General features: G+C 49.9%; 1 protein-coding gene across 3 annotated transcripts in view; it reads left to right on the forward strand.

The window, feature by feature from the left end:
- The window catches only part of NUAK1 (NUAK family kinase 1), a 71,638-nt gene that overhangs the window by 40,404 nt on the left and 13,138 nt on the right, over positions 1 to 18,096 (forward strand). For all 3 annotated transcript variants that reach the window (XM_026499756.4, XM_044384468.3, XM_057316135.1), the window contains 2 exons: positions 9,569 to 9,720; positions 12,388 to 12,453. In XM_026499756.4, the coding sequence (XP_026355541.1) occupies positions 9,569 to 9,720; positions 12,388 to 12,453 (218 nt within the window). The remainder of the gene's footprint in view (positions 1 to 9,568; positions 9,721 to 12,387; positions 12,454 to 18,096) is intronic.

Genomic DNA, 18,096 nt, shown 5'->3' on the forward strand with positions numbered 1-18,096 from the left:
TGCCTACATCAGTGATTCTGAGTGCTGGATACACGTTAAAATCTCATAGGACGTATGTAAAAAATGCTGATGCCCTCGCCTCACCCCGGGGGGATTCGGATTTAATTGGCCAGACTGAGAAATATGGACTTAATCCTGCAACCAAGAGGAAATGAGCCCTGCGCTCAAAACTTGTCTTGGTCTGATCATTTGTCATCAGTGAATTCCGGAGAAGAACGTGTGTCTGGCAGCGATCACCAGTGAGCAGTGAGTGATACCTTTGGGTTTGGGTTTACTTACTTAGCCATTTGGTTGCTGCCCTCATCAGGGACTCAGAGCCCCATGAAACAGTTTGTTGAACTTGGCAAAGTGGCGTATTATGCTTGTGTTTACTCTTCTGAACCCATGGCGAATCGCTGAGCATTTTAGCACACTCCCCTTGCTGCCGGATCCGCAAGTTCCACGTGAAGTCTCTGCAGAGGGGATCCAAGAGGAAGGACTCGCCCTGGTTAATAACAGCACCAGAGTCTCCCTCACTTTTAGTCACACGCACGAGCTCTCAGCTGTGAAGCTGTCCAGCCGCGTTTCTAATGAGTTTCCTATTAAGTTAGCTGTTTGACCTCCAAGTGTATTATTTTCATTGTTTCCATTTGATTACACCCAAGTCATTTTTCTAGAGGCTGGAGATTAGAAATAAACCAACTGAAAACCAACGCTACCCCCTAGTTGTCCTGCCTCGCCCTCTCGGGTTTCCTGGAATTCACTATTTTCGAGTGCCTCGAATAATACCACTTGTACTTGAAGTTAATTTTTAAAGAAAAAAAAAATGGAACCGTGTTGTCTGGTAATACGGGATCTTTTCGAGCTCAAGTGTGACGGCTCTGTTCGTTGGCCTCGGTGGTCGGCAGCATGCGTGGAGGAAGGCTCGTGGGGTATGGAAGCGGCCCGCTCCCCAGATCATTTCTGACAGTGGGTTCACCTGGCAGGGGCAGCTCTGAGGGTGAGAGCCATGCTTCGGAATACCGCTGGGGTCTGAAGAACGGACCCTAAGTAGGAGAGCTGAGCTTGTCCCCCTCAGGCTTGGCTGCAAGTCCTTTGACGTCCCTGAGTCTTGGTCTACTATTTCTCTGTTCTCCCACCTCCGTCTCGCCCCTCAAGGGCACGCGTGTGAGCTCAGGTGCGGGTTTTGCCAGTACCTGTCCTTCATAATCCTGGATTTGCTTCAGACGTGCTGCCTATTAACAACAGTCTAACACACAGCCGCGTGCTGTGATAACCTTCACAACGAGGGTCGGTGGTCTTCACCTTAACAGATGAAGAAACCGAGGCTCAGAAAGTTTAGGGAACTTGCCAAGGTCACTTAGCTGGTAAGTGGCAGAGCCTGGACTTGAACCCAGGTAAGCCTGGCTCTGGGAGTCAGCCTCTTCACGACAACATGGCGTTGCACGATGAGAGGGACCAGAATTTAGAGCTGACAGGATAGTCCTGAGCCATACACGCCCGGGCAAGCAATGGCTAGAAGCAGAGGTGTGATAACCACAGGGCTGCCTTTGCCAGCCTGGCTGCTGGTAGAGGGGGGGAGCCGCTTATAGCAAAGCCTCCTGTGGGGAGGGGAACGGTAAGGCTGTCTTCACAGAGGGTAGATTTCTACCACATTCATTGCCTGAATTGGAGGAGCCTGCTTTCTCTCAGAGTTCACGGTGTCAAGTATAAGAGCATTAGTGTTAGCCTGGGGTGGTTCTGAGCTGTTCCGACCCATTGTCAGTGCTCTCAGATTCAGGATTGCTGAGTGTGTGTGTGAGAGAGAAAAGCCCAGACAAAGCAATAAAGAAAATGATCAGAGAGACTGTGGGGTGTGGCTGATGAGTGTGTGGTGATGGTTGGTGGAGCGTATCACCTCACAGTCCTGCTTGTTTCCATGGAAATACCACCAGGGATGGTTGTGGAAGGAGGATGGAATCCAATGGCTGGGCCAACATGGCGCCATTGATTCTCTCTCCCATGTAGCTCCTTCCTTTATCCTGGCCACATCCCCTGCCCGCCTAGGATTTGTTATGGGGCCCCCAAATAGCACTAATGGTCTTAGCAGGAATGAATGGTTCTTGGCAAGACTTTGGCATCCCCTCTTCTGCAGGTAACTTATACACTTTCTTACCATTTCTTTTGCCTTCTGTGGAGTCCAGTGCTGGTAGTGGGTGGCCTGGTTGGCTATGGTTCTCCTTGCACATGCCAACCGACATCCAGAGAGAGTTTTGGTTTAAGAAAGGACAATTAGTGAACTACAGAGCCTTTCATTGTCCAAACCAGGAAACACATTGATTCAACTCTGACCAACTCATTGACAGTGGGAGAGCTGCCAGCCCAGTATAATTTTCTCACTCTCACTGCCATGGGCTTTCAAACTTAAGGGATCAGAAGACCATTTTGTGAAGCCCTGAGCCTGTGAGGTGCTTGAAATTTAGTGCTGGGGAGGAAACTCTTGAAGAATGGATCTTGCATTGACTAAAGGCCCTAATTAGGTTGCAGACAGTTCTTGCAAAGGAAAGATCACTCCATTTCTGCAATGAAAAATAAGCTACTTTCCATGAAGATCATACGACCTTTAACAAAAGCCCACCCCTGAGGAGTGGAATTGTCCATCTGTCTGAGGTTTCGGGAAGGCAGTAAAATGCTGTCATGTGGGGAGGCAACCCCATGGAAAGAATGGACTAATTTAAGACACGGAGTTAATGGAAGGCATAGGCATGAGGAGAATCCTGACTGGTCCTCTCTAGGCCCTCGGCCTTTTTGCTTAAAACTAACAAACGAATCTTCCTCTTCTGAGGTTACATGTAAACCAGAAAGACATCCTCCTTTTTTTCTAACCTGCTGTCCATGGAGAGTCCTATAAAGGGATTCCCACCCTCTCCCTTCCCAAGCCCATTTTCTTCCAAATGGCCTCGTATATTTGGTTCTAGAACGGCTGGCAGGCGGTTTAAATCCCAAGATCTCCTCACTCATCAGCGTTTCTCCCAGGCCAGAGCATTGTTTTGTAATCCGCATTTGCTCAAGTTATACAAGTTGTGTTCTTCACCCTGGGGCAACAGGAGGGAGCTGTTAGGAGTTGGGTAATTAGTGGGGTTGGGAAAGCCAGACAATCAGAAGGCAGAGCTGGACTGTCAAACCGAACATCTGATGAAATTCAGAATTAATTTGGAGAAGTAGCCGTTGCTATAGGAACCAATCCCCACTCTCCCTTGAAATGGAAAATAAACAGAAAACAAGAGAAATCATTCAAGTTGGTGTCTGGGAAGAAGGCCTTTCTGTGGGACAGTAGAAGAAAGCGGACAGAGTCTGCATATCAGTCTATGCGGAAACAATGGTAAAACCATCTGAAGCGAGCAAAACCAAAGGCATTTTGGGCAGTTCAGTTGTATGCTTGTTTAGGAACTTTCTCAGGGCATGTGTGTTATCTCACTGATTTTTCTCTCCGATCACCTAGGGACTTAAAGTCTGTATCGTACAGGTTAGCCTTTCATTTATTTTATAAACACTACTGGTGGTATCCAGCGACACTGCAACGCCTCCAGGACAAAGACTGCTCCTTCGGTTGCGTTTGTATCCCCTTTAACACAAAGCAGAAAATGCTCCAGATTGATTAAAAAAAAAAAAAGGATTTTAAGAAAAAACAGTGATGCTGGTCTCTTTAATGAAGGAGACTTTTTTTTTTTTAAAGATTTTATTTATTTATTCGACAGAGAGAGAGACAGCCAGCGAGAGAGGGAACACAAGCAGGGGGAGTGGGAGAGGAAGAAGCAGGCTCACAGCGGAGGAGCCTGATGTGGGGCTCGATCCCATAACGCCGGGATCACGCCCTGAGCCGAAGGCAGACGCTTAACCGCTGTGCCACCCAGGCGCCCCTAATGAAGGAGACTCTTTATTGAGTATTATGCAAGGAAAGTAAGTGGATGATGGAGGCAGGTGGTGGGGAGTCGTGGGAAGAACAGAAGCTTTTGAGTCACATACATTTGGGATCAAAGCTTATTGGTTATCCGCCCACCAGAAATGCATACAGATGAGCACTGAAAGAATGTTTACAGCAGCACTCGTCATAATGACCCTCACCTGGAGACAACGCAAATACCCACCAACAGTAGAGTGGATCCAGCCGTGGTACATTCACACAGCACAGTACTCTACAGCAACGAGAGCGACCAGTCTTCCATGACACAGAACACACGTGGATTATTCTTACAGTGTTGAGCTAATGAAGCCAGACACAAAACAAAATATTCAGCATGATTCCATTTTTAGACAGTTGGCAACATTTATCTAGGGTACTGACTTACAGTCATCCTATTCATGGTAGCGGCTTATGTATATCCTTGGGGAGATGGTTAGTGTCAGAAAGAAGACATGGAGAAGGTAGGCCTTGCCCAGTCCTGGCCAGGTTGCTTCTCCATCTGAGTGCTGGTTCCCTATTGATGAAGGAGGGGTAATGTTAATACTTATCTCCTAGGATAGTTAGGATTAAATGAGACAATCCATGGCATGCAGTAATTGTTCAATATATGTTATCTGTTGTTACCACAAATAAGCCTGCTGAGGAAGGAGAGGTCACTGTCTGGCATGGAAGGCTCTTGGGAGGGAGAGTGCTCTGAGCTATTTCATAGGCCCAGGATCCTGGGTGCCACCCTGTCCCTTGTTCCATCTATTTATTGCTCTTGGCAGTGTTTGGGCCCATCTGACTCCTCCCCCACAGAGCGCCTCGTGGGTGTTCAGGGCCTCCCTGGCTCATTCATAGCGGCCTCTCCTTTCTTGTCCCTTAATTCCCAGCACCTGCCAACCACGGGTGGGTCTGCTCCTGTTTCTCGCTCGCTCATGCTGCTCCCTCTGCCTGGCCTGCCTCCCCCTGCTTCCCCTAGTAAAGTCTTCTCTCAGTATCCCCAGTGCCAGTCCCCTAGCGGGTACTTTATACAAGTGTATTGTTAGAACTAAAACCTGCATCTGCAGCCCATGGACACGGCCCCCATGCTGGGAGCTGACTCAGGCTGAGCTAAGTTTCTATTCAGGGTTTTGATTTTCCTGGTAGGCCTGGCATGTCAAGGGCCATAGTTTTCCTTACCATTCTGGAGCCACCGGGCTTCTGGGTAAAACTGTCTGGCCAAGAGACACAGGCTTTCATTTTTCATAAAGGAAACCCTTCCCAACTGGTGGAAAATAAGCTTTTGCTTAGTGACTAATAACATAAACACAGACAAGATTTCTGGGCTTATAAATAACCAGTTGTAAAAGTGCCCAAGGGAAGCAGCCCTTTTTGCCAGAAGAATGGCCAAGAGTGTGCCTATCACCTCGCTGATAGTGACCTTAACGTGGGCAAGGAGTCTTGGGCCAAGAGTGCGGAAGCTGGTCATTCTTCAGGACAAATTCCCAAGGCCTTGCTTTTATACATTAGAATTCCTGGGCTATTCTGGAAAAATAATAGTTGATCTCTAAGGCCCTTCCTGCTCGAAAATTTTGTGATTCTGTGGCAGCCACACCACATTTTACTTTTTAAAATTTGTTTTTATTTTTTTAAAATGTGCAAGTGTTTCTCAGAAGTAGGCATTCTTTTTTTTTTTTTTTAAGATTTATTGATTTGGGTGAGAGAGAGTGCGCGGGTGTGCATGTGGGGCGGAGGGGAGGGGCAGAGAGAGAGAGAGAGAGAGAGAAACCCAAGCAGACTTCATGCTGAGTGCAGAGCTGGGCTCGATCCCACGACCCTGAGATCACCATCCGAGCTGAAACCAAGTCAGACACTTAAAGACCGAGCCACCCAGGTGCTCCAGCCATAACACGTTTTAAAGAGTGATGGCAGTGGGGAGAGAAAAGTCTTAGGGCTTTGTTTTGCAGGAGCTGGCTAAGGGGCAGTTGAGTAATTGAGCCCTGGCCGAGGCACCATGCCGAAGGAGCAGGACCCGTGAGCTCACCGAGTGCCCTGTGTCTGACTGATGAGGAGACCGAGGTTGGCGGGGGGGGGGGGGGGGTGCGGTCACATATATGTAAAATGGTGTAGTCAGATTGCCGGCCTAGGCCTTGCTCCCCTCGGACTTGCTCTGTGGCCATGGCAGTTGCTAACCTGGCTGTACTCAGAATTTCTCAGCCATAAGACATAATTCATACAAAGTGCTTGTTAGCTCAGTGCCTGCACATAGTAGGCCTTCAGCAAGTGCTGCTGTTGTCAGGAAGGACTAGAAGCTTCATACCTAACACCACGAGGCCTTCTTGATGAATCATTGATGTATCAAGTCTGGAACTGCCATTTGCCTGCAGTTAATCGAGGGTTACAGTCAGGGCCTTCACGTGAGACTTGGCTGTTCTGTTCTGTGGGATGGGTGGGGGTGGGGTCCCAGAGCCCCGCGTGCCCACTCAGGCAGGTCTCTCACCTGGCTGCCCACAAGACCTGCCTGTCTTCTCATTCACCCATTGTTTACCAGACTGGCTCCCCGTTAGTTCCTCTAGATATCAGGAGGGATGTTGAAATGGCCCAATCAACCTGCAAAACTCAGAGTCAAAGACACCAGACCTCCAAGGGCAATCAGGTATTAGCATTGTGCAAAACACATTTTGCAGACGCTTAATCAGAGGACACTTTTTTCCTCCAGAATATCTTGCAGGACCCGTGCTCCATGGCACGTGCACCTGGAACTGTCCCCCAGCCCCGTCTCAATACAGAAAGTCAGCTGAGGGGCAAGAGAGAAAGGCAGGAAACCAGCGAGGATGGAGATTCAGAGCAAGGGGTGCACAGGGATGTCAGACAGGGGGACAGAATCAGGATGCATTTTAGAGCTGGGCCTAGCAGGACTCACTGATGGAGGTTCCTTGCATAGTAAAATAGTTGGTGTTGAAATGAATCGTGTTTATCTCTGCCTGATACCAAGCGGGCCAGTTGGAAGGGGAGGAATCCCGTCACCAAAACAGTCCTTTTGTCCTCATGAGACCAGCGATCCATCCTTTCTCATAGTCACTGAAGGGACCAGTGACTTTGGCCTCCTTTAGGGACACATCAGACTTTTTGGGGGTGTGAGCCTCCTTGTTTATTTCCCTGTCAAAGTACTTTCCCTCTTTCTTCCTTCCCCACTTTTTAAAATTAGAAAGCCCGCTGCCCTCCCCGGGCCTATCACTCCATCATTTTTGGAGCCGGAGCCATGCATCCCGAGGCAGCTTTTCCAGTTTCCAAAGTTTATTGTTAATGAAAAGGGCATAACAGGCTGCAATCCCTGGCAGGAGCCACAGCTGCAGGGTACACCGAGGCCAGCAGACACGGGAGCAGCCAATTTTATCTGGCTGTTCTCTTTCCTCCTCCCCCCTGCCCTCCTCCTTTCCCCTTCCTTTTATCAGAGAGGTTTGGCCGCACTTGAAGGAGCCAAGAAGGAACTGGAGGGGCTTGAGCTTCTAACAGCCAGTGACAAGGTGTGGGAGGACAGAGGACCCAGGCCTGAGGCATGTTCCAGTTCAATTCCATTCTCATTGAGTGTGTCTAGGAGTCTGGTTCAGTGCTAAGGCCCTGGGGTCCAATAATATCAATAGTAACAATAATAGCTAATATCACGGAGTGCATGCCGTAAATGTAGGCCTTGTTCTAAGTATTTAACATATCCAATATCAATAAACACTCGCAACAGTTCTAAGAAGTACTTACTAGTATTATTTACATTTTACAGTTGATGAAACTGAGGCACAGAGAGGGCAAGCAACTCCCCCAGAGTCACACAGCAAGTAAGAGGCAGATCCAGGAATCCTACTTAGGAGTATCTGATTCTAAAACTAAACTTTTTACATCTAAAAGTCCAGGCTCACAGTCCAGGCAGAGGAAATGGGTATGTAAACCAGCAAATGAACCCATGCGGTTTGAAAGTACTATCATACAAGTAACGAGTAGCACAGCGAGAGGCAGAGGAAGGCAAAACAGAAGTCATATTTGAGTTCAATCTTGACAGATGGGTTGGAGTTCCCCCCACAAGTAGGGCAGGTAAAGGCAGAGAGAAGGAGGCTGGAAACAGCAGTGTGTGTGTGTGTGTGTGTGTGTGTGTGTGTGAAAGAGAAAGAGACAGAGACAGAGATGGAGAGACAGAGACAGGATTGTGAGAAACAGCAAATGGTCCAGCATTTGCGAACATCGGGGGCCTGATGGGGAATGGTGGAAGCTGACGAGACAGAGGGACGTAGGCAGGGGTCCTTCAGGAATGATCTTGGGTACCCTACAAAAGTTTTTATACCATGTATAAAATATATACCATGGGAGGGATGGGTTTCAGAACAGTTATTTATTTTTTCTTTGCTCAAAGGACATCTATGTGAAAGCCCAAAGTAGGAAACAGATAGCAAGGGGATGGCCTTGGTGGAGGTGGTGTCGAGGACCTGGATCGTGCCTGTGCTCTGGCTTCCCCTAACCCGCCCCTAGGGGCATCTGCCTGGCCCTTCCTCCCACGACTTAGTCAAGCCGCATGTGAACATCACCGCTAGAATATCAGAGTTGGGGAGAGAGAAGCATTTACAAGCATTTGGGAAAACAATTTCCACGGTGGTGTGGGGGTTGGGTGGCAAGGGGCTGAAGCAGGGAACCCAGCTTGGGGTGATTGCAGGGGTCCTGACACACCACCAGGCTGTGGCATCATGGGTCCCCATCCATGCCGGAAGCCAGAGATGAGCCCCATCCAGTCTGGCGTCTCAGCCAAACCGTGCAAATCTCTGAACTTCTCCAGGCCTCAGTGTCCCCATTTTTCCGGTGGTAAAATTAGTGGTATTTCCCTGAAAGTTTGTTGCAAGATCTAAATGAGTCAGTACATGTCAGGTACTCAAAACCTTACAGGAGCCTGGCGCACAGTAAGGGCTACGTAATTATTTCCTGTAATTTCCCAGAATGCAGTTTGGAAGTTTGGAGTTCACTCATTGGATAATTGTGAATTGAGCCCCTCTGTCAGCGTTCGGAGTGCTGGGGAGACATCCGTGAATGAAATAGACCAACCCTCGTTTATACTCTAGTGGGGGAGACTAAACGAATACACGGAATACACAGACTGGGGCTAGGGGGGATCCACGGGATCACACAGGACCTGCTGGGCCACATTTGGAACTTGGGGTTCTATTTTGAGTGAGATGGAAACTCGAGAAGGTTTTGAGCAAAGAGGTGACAAATCCAGCTGCCCATTCTGCGTTCAGAGTAGCTTGTGAGGTCCGGGTAACTGGTCCTTATCGAAGGGTTCATAGATAGAACTTAGTTGTTTGTTATCACCCATTGTCCTGTCAACGGGGGGCCGTTCTGGTGGGGGGTCCGGAGAAGGATCCTGGTGAGGGACGTGGGGCCCTCAGAAAAGACGGGCAGATGGAGGTTCCTCGCGTAGTAAGGTTGCAGAGGTGTGTCTGGTAACAATAGTGGTGGTGTCATTGTCCACCTGGCTGGAACACTCGCCCAGCTCCTCGTGACGTGGAATGGCCTGACTTGTGTCCTGACCGGTTGTTCTTGGCCCCTGCTCAGTGACATCTCCGTTGTCCTCCCTCGCACCCTCTGGAGTCATAAGTGAGCTTGTTGGATAAACGGGGTGTTTGTGTGTTGCTGTCCCCCCCACAGTGTTTGAGAACAAAGATAAGATTGTGATCATCATGGAGTACGCCAGCAAGGGGGAGTTGTATGATTACATCAGCGAGCGGAGACGCCTCAGCGAGAGGGAGACCAGACACTTCTTCCGGCAGATCGTGTCCGCCGTGCACTATTGTCACAAGGTACGGCCGCGCCCCGCCAGAGCTTTGGTCACTGACGGTTGTGATGGTGCCATGTGGTTCTTTCCACAGAATACAGGTGATATCTGTTCACTGTCATCTGCATGGAGAATTTATGAAATAGAAGAAAATCCCCCCATAATTCTGGAATCCAGGCATAACCCATGATGGACGTTTTCGTTCGTTTCTTTCCCATCTTCTTCCTCCTACTCCCAACGTTTGTTTTTTTATTTGAACTTCTTATTTTGAATAATTTTAGTTGTACAGCAACGTTTCCAAGCTAGTACGGAGAGTTCCCGTATGCCCCTCACTCGCTTTCTCCTAATGGGAACAGCTTACATTACTATAGTCCATTTGTTGAAACTGAGACACCAACATTCGGGCGCTGTTATTAACAAAACTCCAGATTTGATTTAGATTTGCCCAGTTTCTCTGCCAATGACCTTTCTCCACTTCAAGATCCAGAGTACCAAAGTGTGTGTATTTTTACATTTGTGTCTTGCCTCGTCACTCAGTATTTTAATCTGAACACGTTCCTATGTTACTAGAAGTTCTCTGTAATTATTGCGATTGTTGGACGTTGAAGGCTGATTCCAATTTCTGGTTAATATATAGAGTGACCCACACCTTTCTGTAGTAACCTTTTCCTCTCGTTTGAATGATTCACCTGAAGGCGATTCCTGGAGTGGAGTTACTGGCTGTGAACTTTCCTGCGCTCCTGCTGTCTTTCCCTGCATAGGTCATATCCACATAGGTTACATACCTACACATACATTTTATTGCAACACACCTAATGGGATGTGCTCATAATACAGCCAGGTTAGCTACCCTTTGTCTCTGGAGAAGGAAGTGAAGTACACAGCTAATTCCAAGACCTATTTCAGCCATCATCGTTATTAATCATGATACTCATGAGTCCTATTGTATTTGCACTTTCCCCCAGCACGGTCACACCTGGAACAGTCTTTCACGCTGAGTGCAATAGTGACTTGAATCCAACATGGCAACCAAAATAGAGTCAGCGTCTTCGTTCAAATGATTGCAACATGGGGCCTTCTGGTTTGTTAAATATTCTGGTTGAGAGCGGCTCCGTAAGTAACTAGAAGATATTATTCAAATCTAAAACCCTTAACCCTTGCCAACACCGTTGGACTTCTCTCTGCTGACTCAAAAGGCACTGATGACTGAGATCAAACAGTATTTTGCACTTTATCATCAGGCATCACCATAAAGCACTTTCAGATCATATTTTCATTTTCTGAGGTGGGTAAATACGTGGGATTTTGCATGAATGGGTCTTCATCAGACTCATTCCATCCTACTCTGAAAACCAGGAATGCAATACTATAAACCAAAACTGCTCCCAATCTTTAAAACTAGAAAAACATCAGGGACCTTTGATTCTCTACCTTCTCCCCCAGGAGCCTTGGTTTGTGCCTTCCCTAGGTCAAAACACATCCTGGAAGGTGCGCGTTAGAAAAAGAGTAGTAGAAATATAGCTTCCATCCCTTCAGCCTGTGCTTTTGGAGATAGTGGGAATTATCAAATGGAAAGGAAAATAAACAATAAGGCACCAACTGTAAACATGCCGATTCTGGCCTAAAGAAATCTCTATCGAAAGACAGAGATGTTCTAGCCAGTTGCTTTGCTTAAAAGGGCAGCTTCAATTGTAAATGTCCTTCATGCTGAAGGATAGGAAAAACTTACTGCCCGCTATTTGTCCGCCCAGGCCCAAGGTACATAGCTGGTTCTTTGGGTTCCGCCTCTGCCTGTGCCCCTCCCCGCCATTAAAAGATCATTGGGTTTTACAAAGAATTGTGTGTCCATACCAGTTGTTACTGTGGGATAGACCAGCAGCCTATGGGTTAACGAGTCCTTCTCAGCCTCAGCGGGGCTGTCTGCCCGTCCCTGCAGGTCAGCTTCCAGCCTTGCCAGGGTTTGCTTGAATGGAAAGGTCCCACGGTAGGGCAGCGACCTGCTGGGCTCAGCCCAGTGGCTAGGGTCTGCCCAGTGGCTAGGGTCTCCGCAGCCCCTCCGACCTTCACCCTTCACCCTTGAGTCTAGCTGAGCAGAGGGGGACTTGCAGAACTTCCTTCCCAGCTGCTCAGGAACTGCCCGTGCATGGGTGGGGGGGCTTCTGTTACCCTCTGGACAGATCTGGAGTCGTTTCATGGGTCAGAATAATAGATTGAGTGAATCCCCTTCCCAGCCTTGGCGGGGGGGTGGGGGTGGGCAGACAGACAGACAGACAGACAAGTGAGGCCCATGAGCCCCACATTCTGAGTCTCCAGCAGAGAAATCTGCTTCCCTGAGAAGCGCAGGTCAGACTGACGCTGTTCACCGCCGCCCCCGACTCTGCTGCTTTCACACAGTGGACTCACATTCCGACGAAGAATCCCCCTGCTGTTTTACAGGCTCTGGGGGAGAAGGGATTCCAGTCATTTTTCCCTTCACCACACAGCAAGTGACTAATGCTCTCCTGTCGCTGGTCGCTGGCTGGCGGGAAGCTTCATGACAGGGAGAGGAGCCCTGAAGGATGGAGGCAAAGACCACCGGGGCGGCGCGTTTCTTTAATCTGTCAAATACCTCCCTTTGCTCACCCTCGCACTCCCCCTTTCTGTGTCTCCTGCCGGCGCCCCATTCACCGCCCCGCCTGTCTTCTCATTGCAGAACGGCGTGGTCCACCGGGACTTGAAGCTGGAAAACATCCTGCTGGATGACAGCTGCAATATTAAGGTAAAGCTCTTGCCTGGTGGATTGATACGCAGGGCGGGGGCCTCAAGGTGCCCCAGGCTGCGGCCTCGGAACTAGGCCGCGGAGTCCTGCCCCGGCAGGCGGGTGCAGGGGAGTCACCTCAGTTCAGTTCCAGCCCTTCTGTTCGATGAGCATTTATTGATCTCCCAACTACATGCCAGACCTTGATCTTCGTGCTGGGATAAAAAGATGATTAAAATACAGCCCCTGTCCTCGGGAAGCTCGTAGTCTGCAATCATCACTGTGGAAACACCTATGACCGGAACATATTGCCTGTGTATTTCATAACATGCTTGCCTGCTATCGCTTACCTTTAGTTTTCACAACCCTATGAGGTGGGCACTGTTATTGACATCATTTTGCAGATAGGGAAAGTGAGGCACAGAGAAGTTAAGTTACCAACTCGAGGTAACACAGCGGTAAGTGGCGTTGGGGTTTGAGCCCATATGTGTCTGACTCACGAGGGCTTGAGTTGCCAGCGCCGCCCCAGGTTATGTAAGAGTTGGAACTCTGTCCCTGCCAGCCTTCTGTCACTGCCGTGCCCTGCCTCCTCTTTCTCTCTCCCGGCCCTCCCACCCCCCAAACTAGCGGTGGAACTGGGAACCTGGCTATGGTTGTGTGTGCTGCTGGGAAGGAGCGTACCGTCCGGTGATGGGGCTTACTTCCACGAAGAGTGTTTTTGCTGGCTGCCGCTGGAGTTGAAGCAAGCTCTCCTGGCCCACGGGGTTCAGGCACCCCCTGCAGAATCCTCTGAATGTCCTTTTGATCACGTCTGCAAAATAAGCAAATACGGTTTCAAAATAAACGGAGCTTGCCGCATGGGTTTCATTATGAAATGGCCTCAGTACTCCCGACACCAGGGGATCCCTCTAATTGGCGGCTGGTGACGTTAGTGCCTCATCCCTGGTCCCCGGACAAAGCATGGGAATGACCTTGTGCTGTCCCCTTTCCTGGTTCCTCTCGCTCTCAGTGGACGGGGTGCATCACAGGGAGACTGTTTCCTTGCTCCGCGTTTGGATTCTGTTTGCGGATCATGGCGGGACCATTAGTTACCATTGTCCTTTGAGAGGGTCCTCGGAGTCACGTCAGGATGACCTCCTGGTTTTGCGAGTAGTTGACCACGGTCACCTCTTTCTGTGTTAGTCCACAGAATACGGAGGAAACAGTTGGTCAAAGCAGTTCTTCCTAGGATCAGGAAGTGAGATCTCAAGGTCTCTCCCTTTCTGGATTATTCTAGCAGGAGCACTGGCTGTCTAGCCAGAAAATTCCCTCCTGTGTGGCTTCCTCGCTGCTGGCCATCGGGAAAGCCACTTCAGCCTGTTTCTGTGACTGTAAAACGGAGGTGACGGCAACGCTCACAGGCTTGTTTTCAGGACTAAACAAGATACCCTGTGTTTAGCTGAGCACTGTGCAGTGGGTCAAGATCAAGAGCGGTGGCTTTGGAGTTGGGTAGCCTGCAGTCTGAATTTGAATCGCGACTCTGTCCCTGACTAATGGCCGTGTTTTGGAGAAGTGACTCCCCTAACACTCCGTTTTCTGGTGTGTCCAGTAGGGACGCCAGTCCTGCCTCTGGGGCTGGCTGTCTATTTGTTCATTTTCTCAGTGAGTATTTCCTGAGCACTTAATGTGTGCCGTGCTCTGTGCCTGGGGCGCCTGGGAGTCAAGGGCAAATGTGAGGGTTTTAGACAATACACAGGGCACTTAGCACTCAACTCTCAGTATCCAAGGCACCTTCGCCAATAGTTGGTCACCGGAGAGGACACTGGCCAGCTGCCCTGAAGGTGCCTGGGTCCTCGGGAGTGGTGGGTTCTGGTCTGAGGGGCACATTTCTAAGGGTTCGTGTCATCCACCCTGGTAACTTTGTCTGCAGATTCTTCCTGCCACCTGCCCCCAGAGCTCTCCTAACGACAAGCAGTCTTTACAAGGCCTGGAATGTGAGCCTCTGGCTGGGGGATTGGGTTCTGTGGGACAGTGTGACCTCTGGGTCCCATGATGTAGTCCCAGCAGTGATAAGGCACATAGCTTCCTATGGAGTCATAGAATTTCCCCATGGAGGAGAAGAATAGTTAGAATTCTGAAAGCAATTGTGCTGGGAACAATGGGGCAGGAGCCCCGGGAAATGGCACAGGGGCATGACCAATGGGGCAGTGGTGTTGGGACTCCCAGCTCCCAGGACCCAGTCCTTCCCTCTGCGCTCCCTGTCCATCGTATAGGTAAATAGCAGACACATTATAAAAATCGAACTTTGGGTCATGCTTCTTTTTTTTCTCCTTGTCTTTTCCTTAATCTCTGCTCCTGGCATTTCCCAGGGTAAAACACGCACACGTGCGTACACACACGTGGAAACCAGACCTTCCCATTCCCTGGCACTAATTCTCCCTTCTGCTTGTTCAAGGGATGCTGCTGGGATCTGAGAATCTTAGCGCTTGAAGAACGTTGAGGGTCGTTTTCCAGGCCTCTTGTTTGAATGAGGACGGCCCCCGTAGGTCTAGGTGACAGGCCCAAGGTCACACGCAGGGAATCACTGTGGGCTCCTGTGTCTCTGTTTCCTCGGAGTGTGGCCCAGCGCTCGCCACTCAGTAGGTACCCTTCAGTTGTTTGGGTTTGGGGTGAAGGGATGACAGCCAGGAGGAGAACTCCCATGTTTGACTTCTGGGCAAATTATCTTTCATCATCTCTCATGCACTTCCAAGATTTTTTAAAAAATGCGTTTCAGCTGGTGTGGATTGGTCTTCTGGCTGTATCTGCCCGGCTCTTCCTGACTCAGCATTTTGCTGGAAACATATTTAGAAAGGACACCGGTGGCAAAGGCAGCGGACACATGGCCACACGTCGGCCTCCATGTTCAGGAGAGCCCGAGGCATCAGCGTCTGGCCCTTGGGGGGGTGGGGGGTGGGGAGGGAAAGCCAGTGGGATATGAGCAGCCAGGTCCCTCTTGGAGCCCCTTCTGGTGCCTCTCTAGCTGCGGTTCCATCTTCTTTATTCCAAGGGTGGGGGGCCTGTAAAAATGCTACTGGTTTAAACTTGTCACATGGTGCTGTCGTTTGGTGTGAGCCATGTAGCTCGTTCCTCCCCTCCTCTCTGCCTGATGTTGATTTGCAAAGAGCACATCTGGCATTGGAAATTATTTATCTGGCTAGTGCGAGAGGGTGTGGCTTCTAAAAATATTCACATAGTCTGTTGGCAGAAAGAATGAGAGCAATGTGCTTCTTTGGGTTGCATTCCGTGCTCCAGAGAAGCCTGCTAAAGCCTTATGTCTACTAAAATAGACACCCAGCATAGCAGTAATTTGCAATTAATAAAAATGGGCCAGATTCACATCCCACTCTCTGGGAGAATGGAATGCCGACAATTCCCATAGAAGGGTCCTGTAAAAATGTCTTACAATAAGAAGAGGTCCAAGCACTGGGGTCAGCTCGCCTCCTCAAAGAGGGCTGGGAATTTGGTGAGCTCCCAGGGCTCAGAGGAGAGGGGCAGAGGGGAAATGGCCTGTTGCCCCTGATGACAATGGAATCACGGCGGCTGCGGACAAGAAAAGAAGCTTTGAATGGCCAGGGCTAAGATGAGCTAGAAATCTCGGAGGCTTAACAAGGCCAAATGGGGCAGCTCGGGATATGGCCTCTGGGCTTTGATTATATGCGTGTGAGAACTCTGCATTCGTGCATTAATTAGTCCCTCGGTTTGTTTGTTCATTCATCCCGTTATGCATGTGTTTGTGTACACGTGTGTATCCACACATGCCCGCATCCACTCATCTATTCCTGCACTTACGCGGTCAGCAAGCTGGGAATCTCCTGGGGGCAGTAGATACTCGACCACAGACACTTACTAAGTTCCTACCATGCACCTGGCCCTGTGCCGGATGCTGGCATTTAACGGTGAACCAGACAGCCAGGTCCTTGTCTTGGAGCTCGGAATCTCACAGTTGTTCAGCCAGGAGAAGGATACAGAGGTGAGGTGAGTGAGGAAGACAAGGTACTTGCCCTATAGTGGACTTAGAATTCCAGTTGGGGACACAAGCAGCAGACAAATAAATACAGAACTAATTGTCAGCGGAGAGAATCCATGCAGAGTGAGGGTGGAGGCTGGCGGGGGCTGTTTTAGCTAGGGTGGTCAGAGAGAGCAACTTGTGTAGGACTCACACTCCTCAAGTCCGCTGAGCTCTCTCTGGCTTCCTGGCTTTTGCACACATGGATCCTGTGCTTAGTACGCTCTTCCCGCTGCTCTTTGCCTGCCCCTCCTTTCAGTCTCAGCTTGAATGCCTCTTCTTCCAGGAAGCCTTCCCTGATCCTCCTTTCTTGGCAGGGCCGGATGGCCCTGCTATGTGCCTCATAGTGCCCTGTGTAATGTGTTCTGGAAGCACTGAGCAGGCAGTGGTGGGTCTGTTAAATGTAAACGGACCAAAAAGCCTTTGCTGAGGCAGTGGTGTTTGAACTGGGTTTTGAAGGCTGGGTAGGAGTTTGATAGAAAGAAATGTGCTGACAGCCTTCTACAGGGAAGGAGCAGCAAGCACAGGAACCAGGCATGGAGGCTGGAAAAGGAAAGTAACCTTTACTGAGCCTCTGCTGGAAGCCGGAGTCCTGTGCCAGACCTTCTACGTGCCTTATCTCATTTGGATCTCAGAATGTCTCCACCAGGGTGGGTCTGATTATCCCCCATTTTACGGGTGAGGAGGTTCCTGCAGCTAATATTAGCAAAGGGGCTGGCTGCAAACCTAAGGCCATTCGACTCTAAGGACCAGGCACCTGATAAAGTCTACCCTCTACCGCTACCCCCCAGATTTGCCCCAAATCTCAGAGAGCATCACACAAGCGCCCATTGTGGGTCCTTGCTTCAGGCTGCCTTACCGTGTCTGTGGGCAGCTTGCAGACAGTTGTTCCCGGGAGGGCCTCTCCAAGTGCTGATGGTGGCCGGTGGCAGGTGGCAGGTGGCAGGTGGCCAGAGCCCCCATGTAGGGATGCCCGAGTCGAATGTGTGGTGAGTCATGACAGGTGGCTCATTAGGGTCCCCTGAGAGACTGCTTCTTGGAGATGCCCTCAGTTAAGAGCTTAGTGCCATTTCCCAGCTGGTGCCGAAGCTGCTGGTCCACGGACCTCAGTGGAGCAGAGAAGGATTAGTTAACTGCCTAAGTTCAGAGCTGGTAAGAGGTCGGTCTGGGATTTGAACCCAAACCCTCAAGCCCTGCATCCTTTCCTTCTCCCATCGTGCAGTGCAGCCTCTCACTCTGGGCAGGCCTATTCCAGAAGTGAGTGACGATAATTTCTCTGGGCTCTGGGGTGGGCCCTGGCTCTTAGCAAACAATTGTTAAGCAGATCAAACCACCAGCCGTGTCGCAACTGCTGTCATCTAGAGTCAGCTGGTACGGGAACTGTTCCAAGGGCTTTTCATGTCTGTTCTTCGGTCCCCGCACAGCATCCTGAGTTGGGTTCTATGCTTATTCCCACTTTGCAGATGAGGAGACCGAGTGACTTGGCAGGACCTGCCCATCACCCAGTAGGGCCAAGTCCAAGGCCAGCCCCGGGTTCTTCTGATCTGTCCATCCACTGTACTTCCTCTCAGACATTGCAAAAGACCAAAAGCCCGTCGCTTATGTTCTCAACCTCATCAGTATTTTCCCCCAGCGTT

The sequence above is a fragment of the Ursus arctos genome, unplaced genomic scaffold, assembly GCF_023065955.2.
Source record: "Ursus arctos isolate Adak ecotype North America unplaced genomic scaffold, UrsArc2.0 scaffold_21, whole genome shotgun sequence".
NCBI lineage: Eukaryota > Metazoa > Chordata > Mammalia > Carnivora > Ursidae > Ursus > Ursus arctos.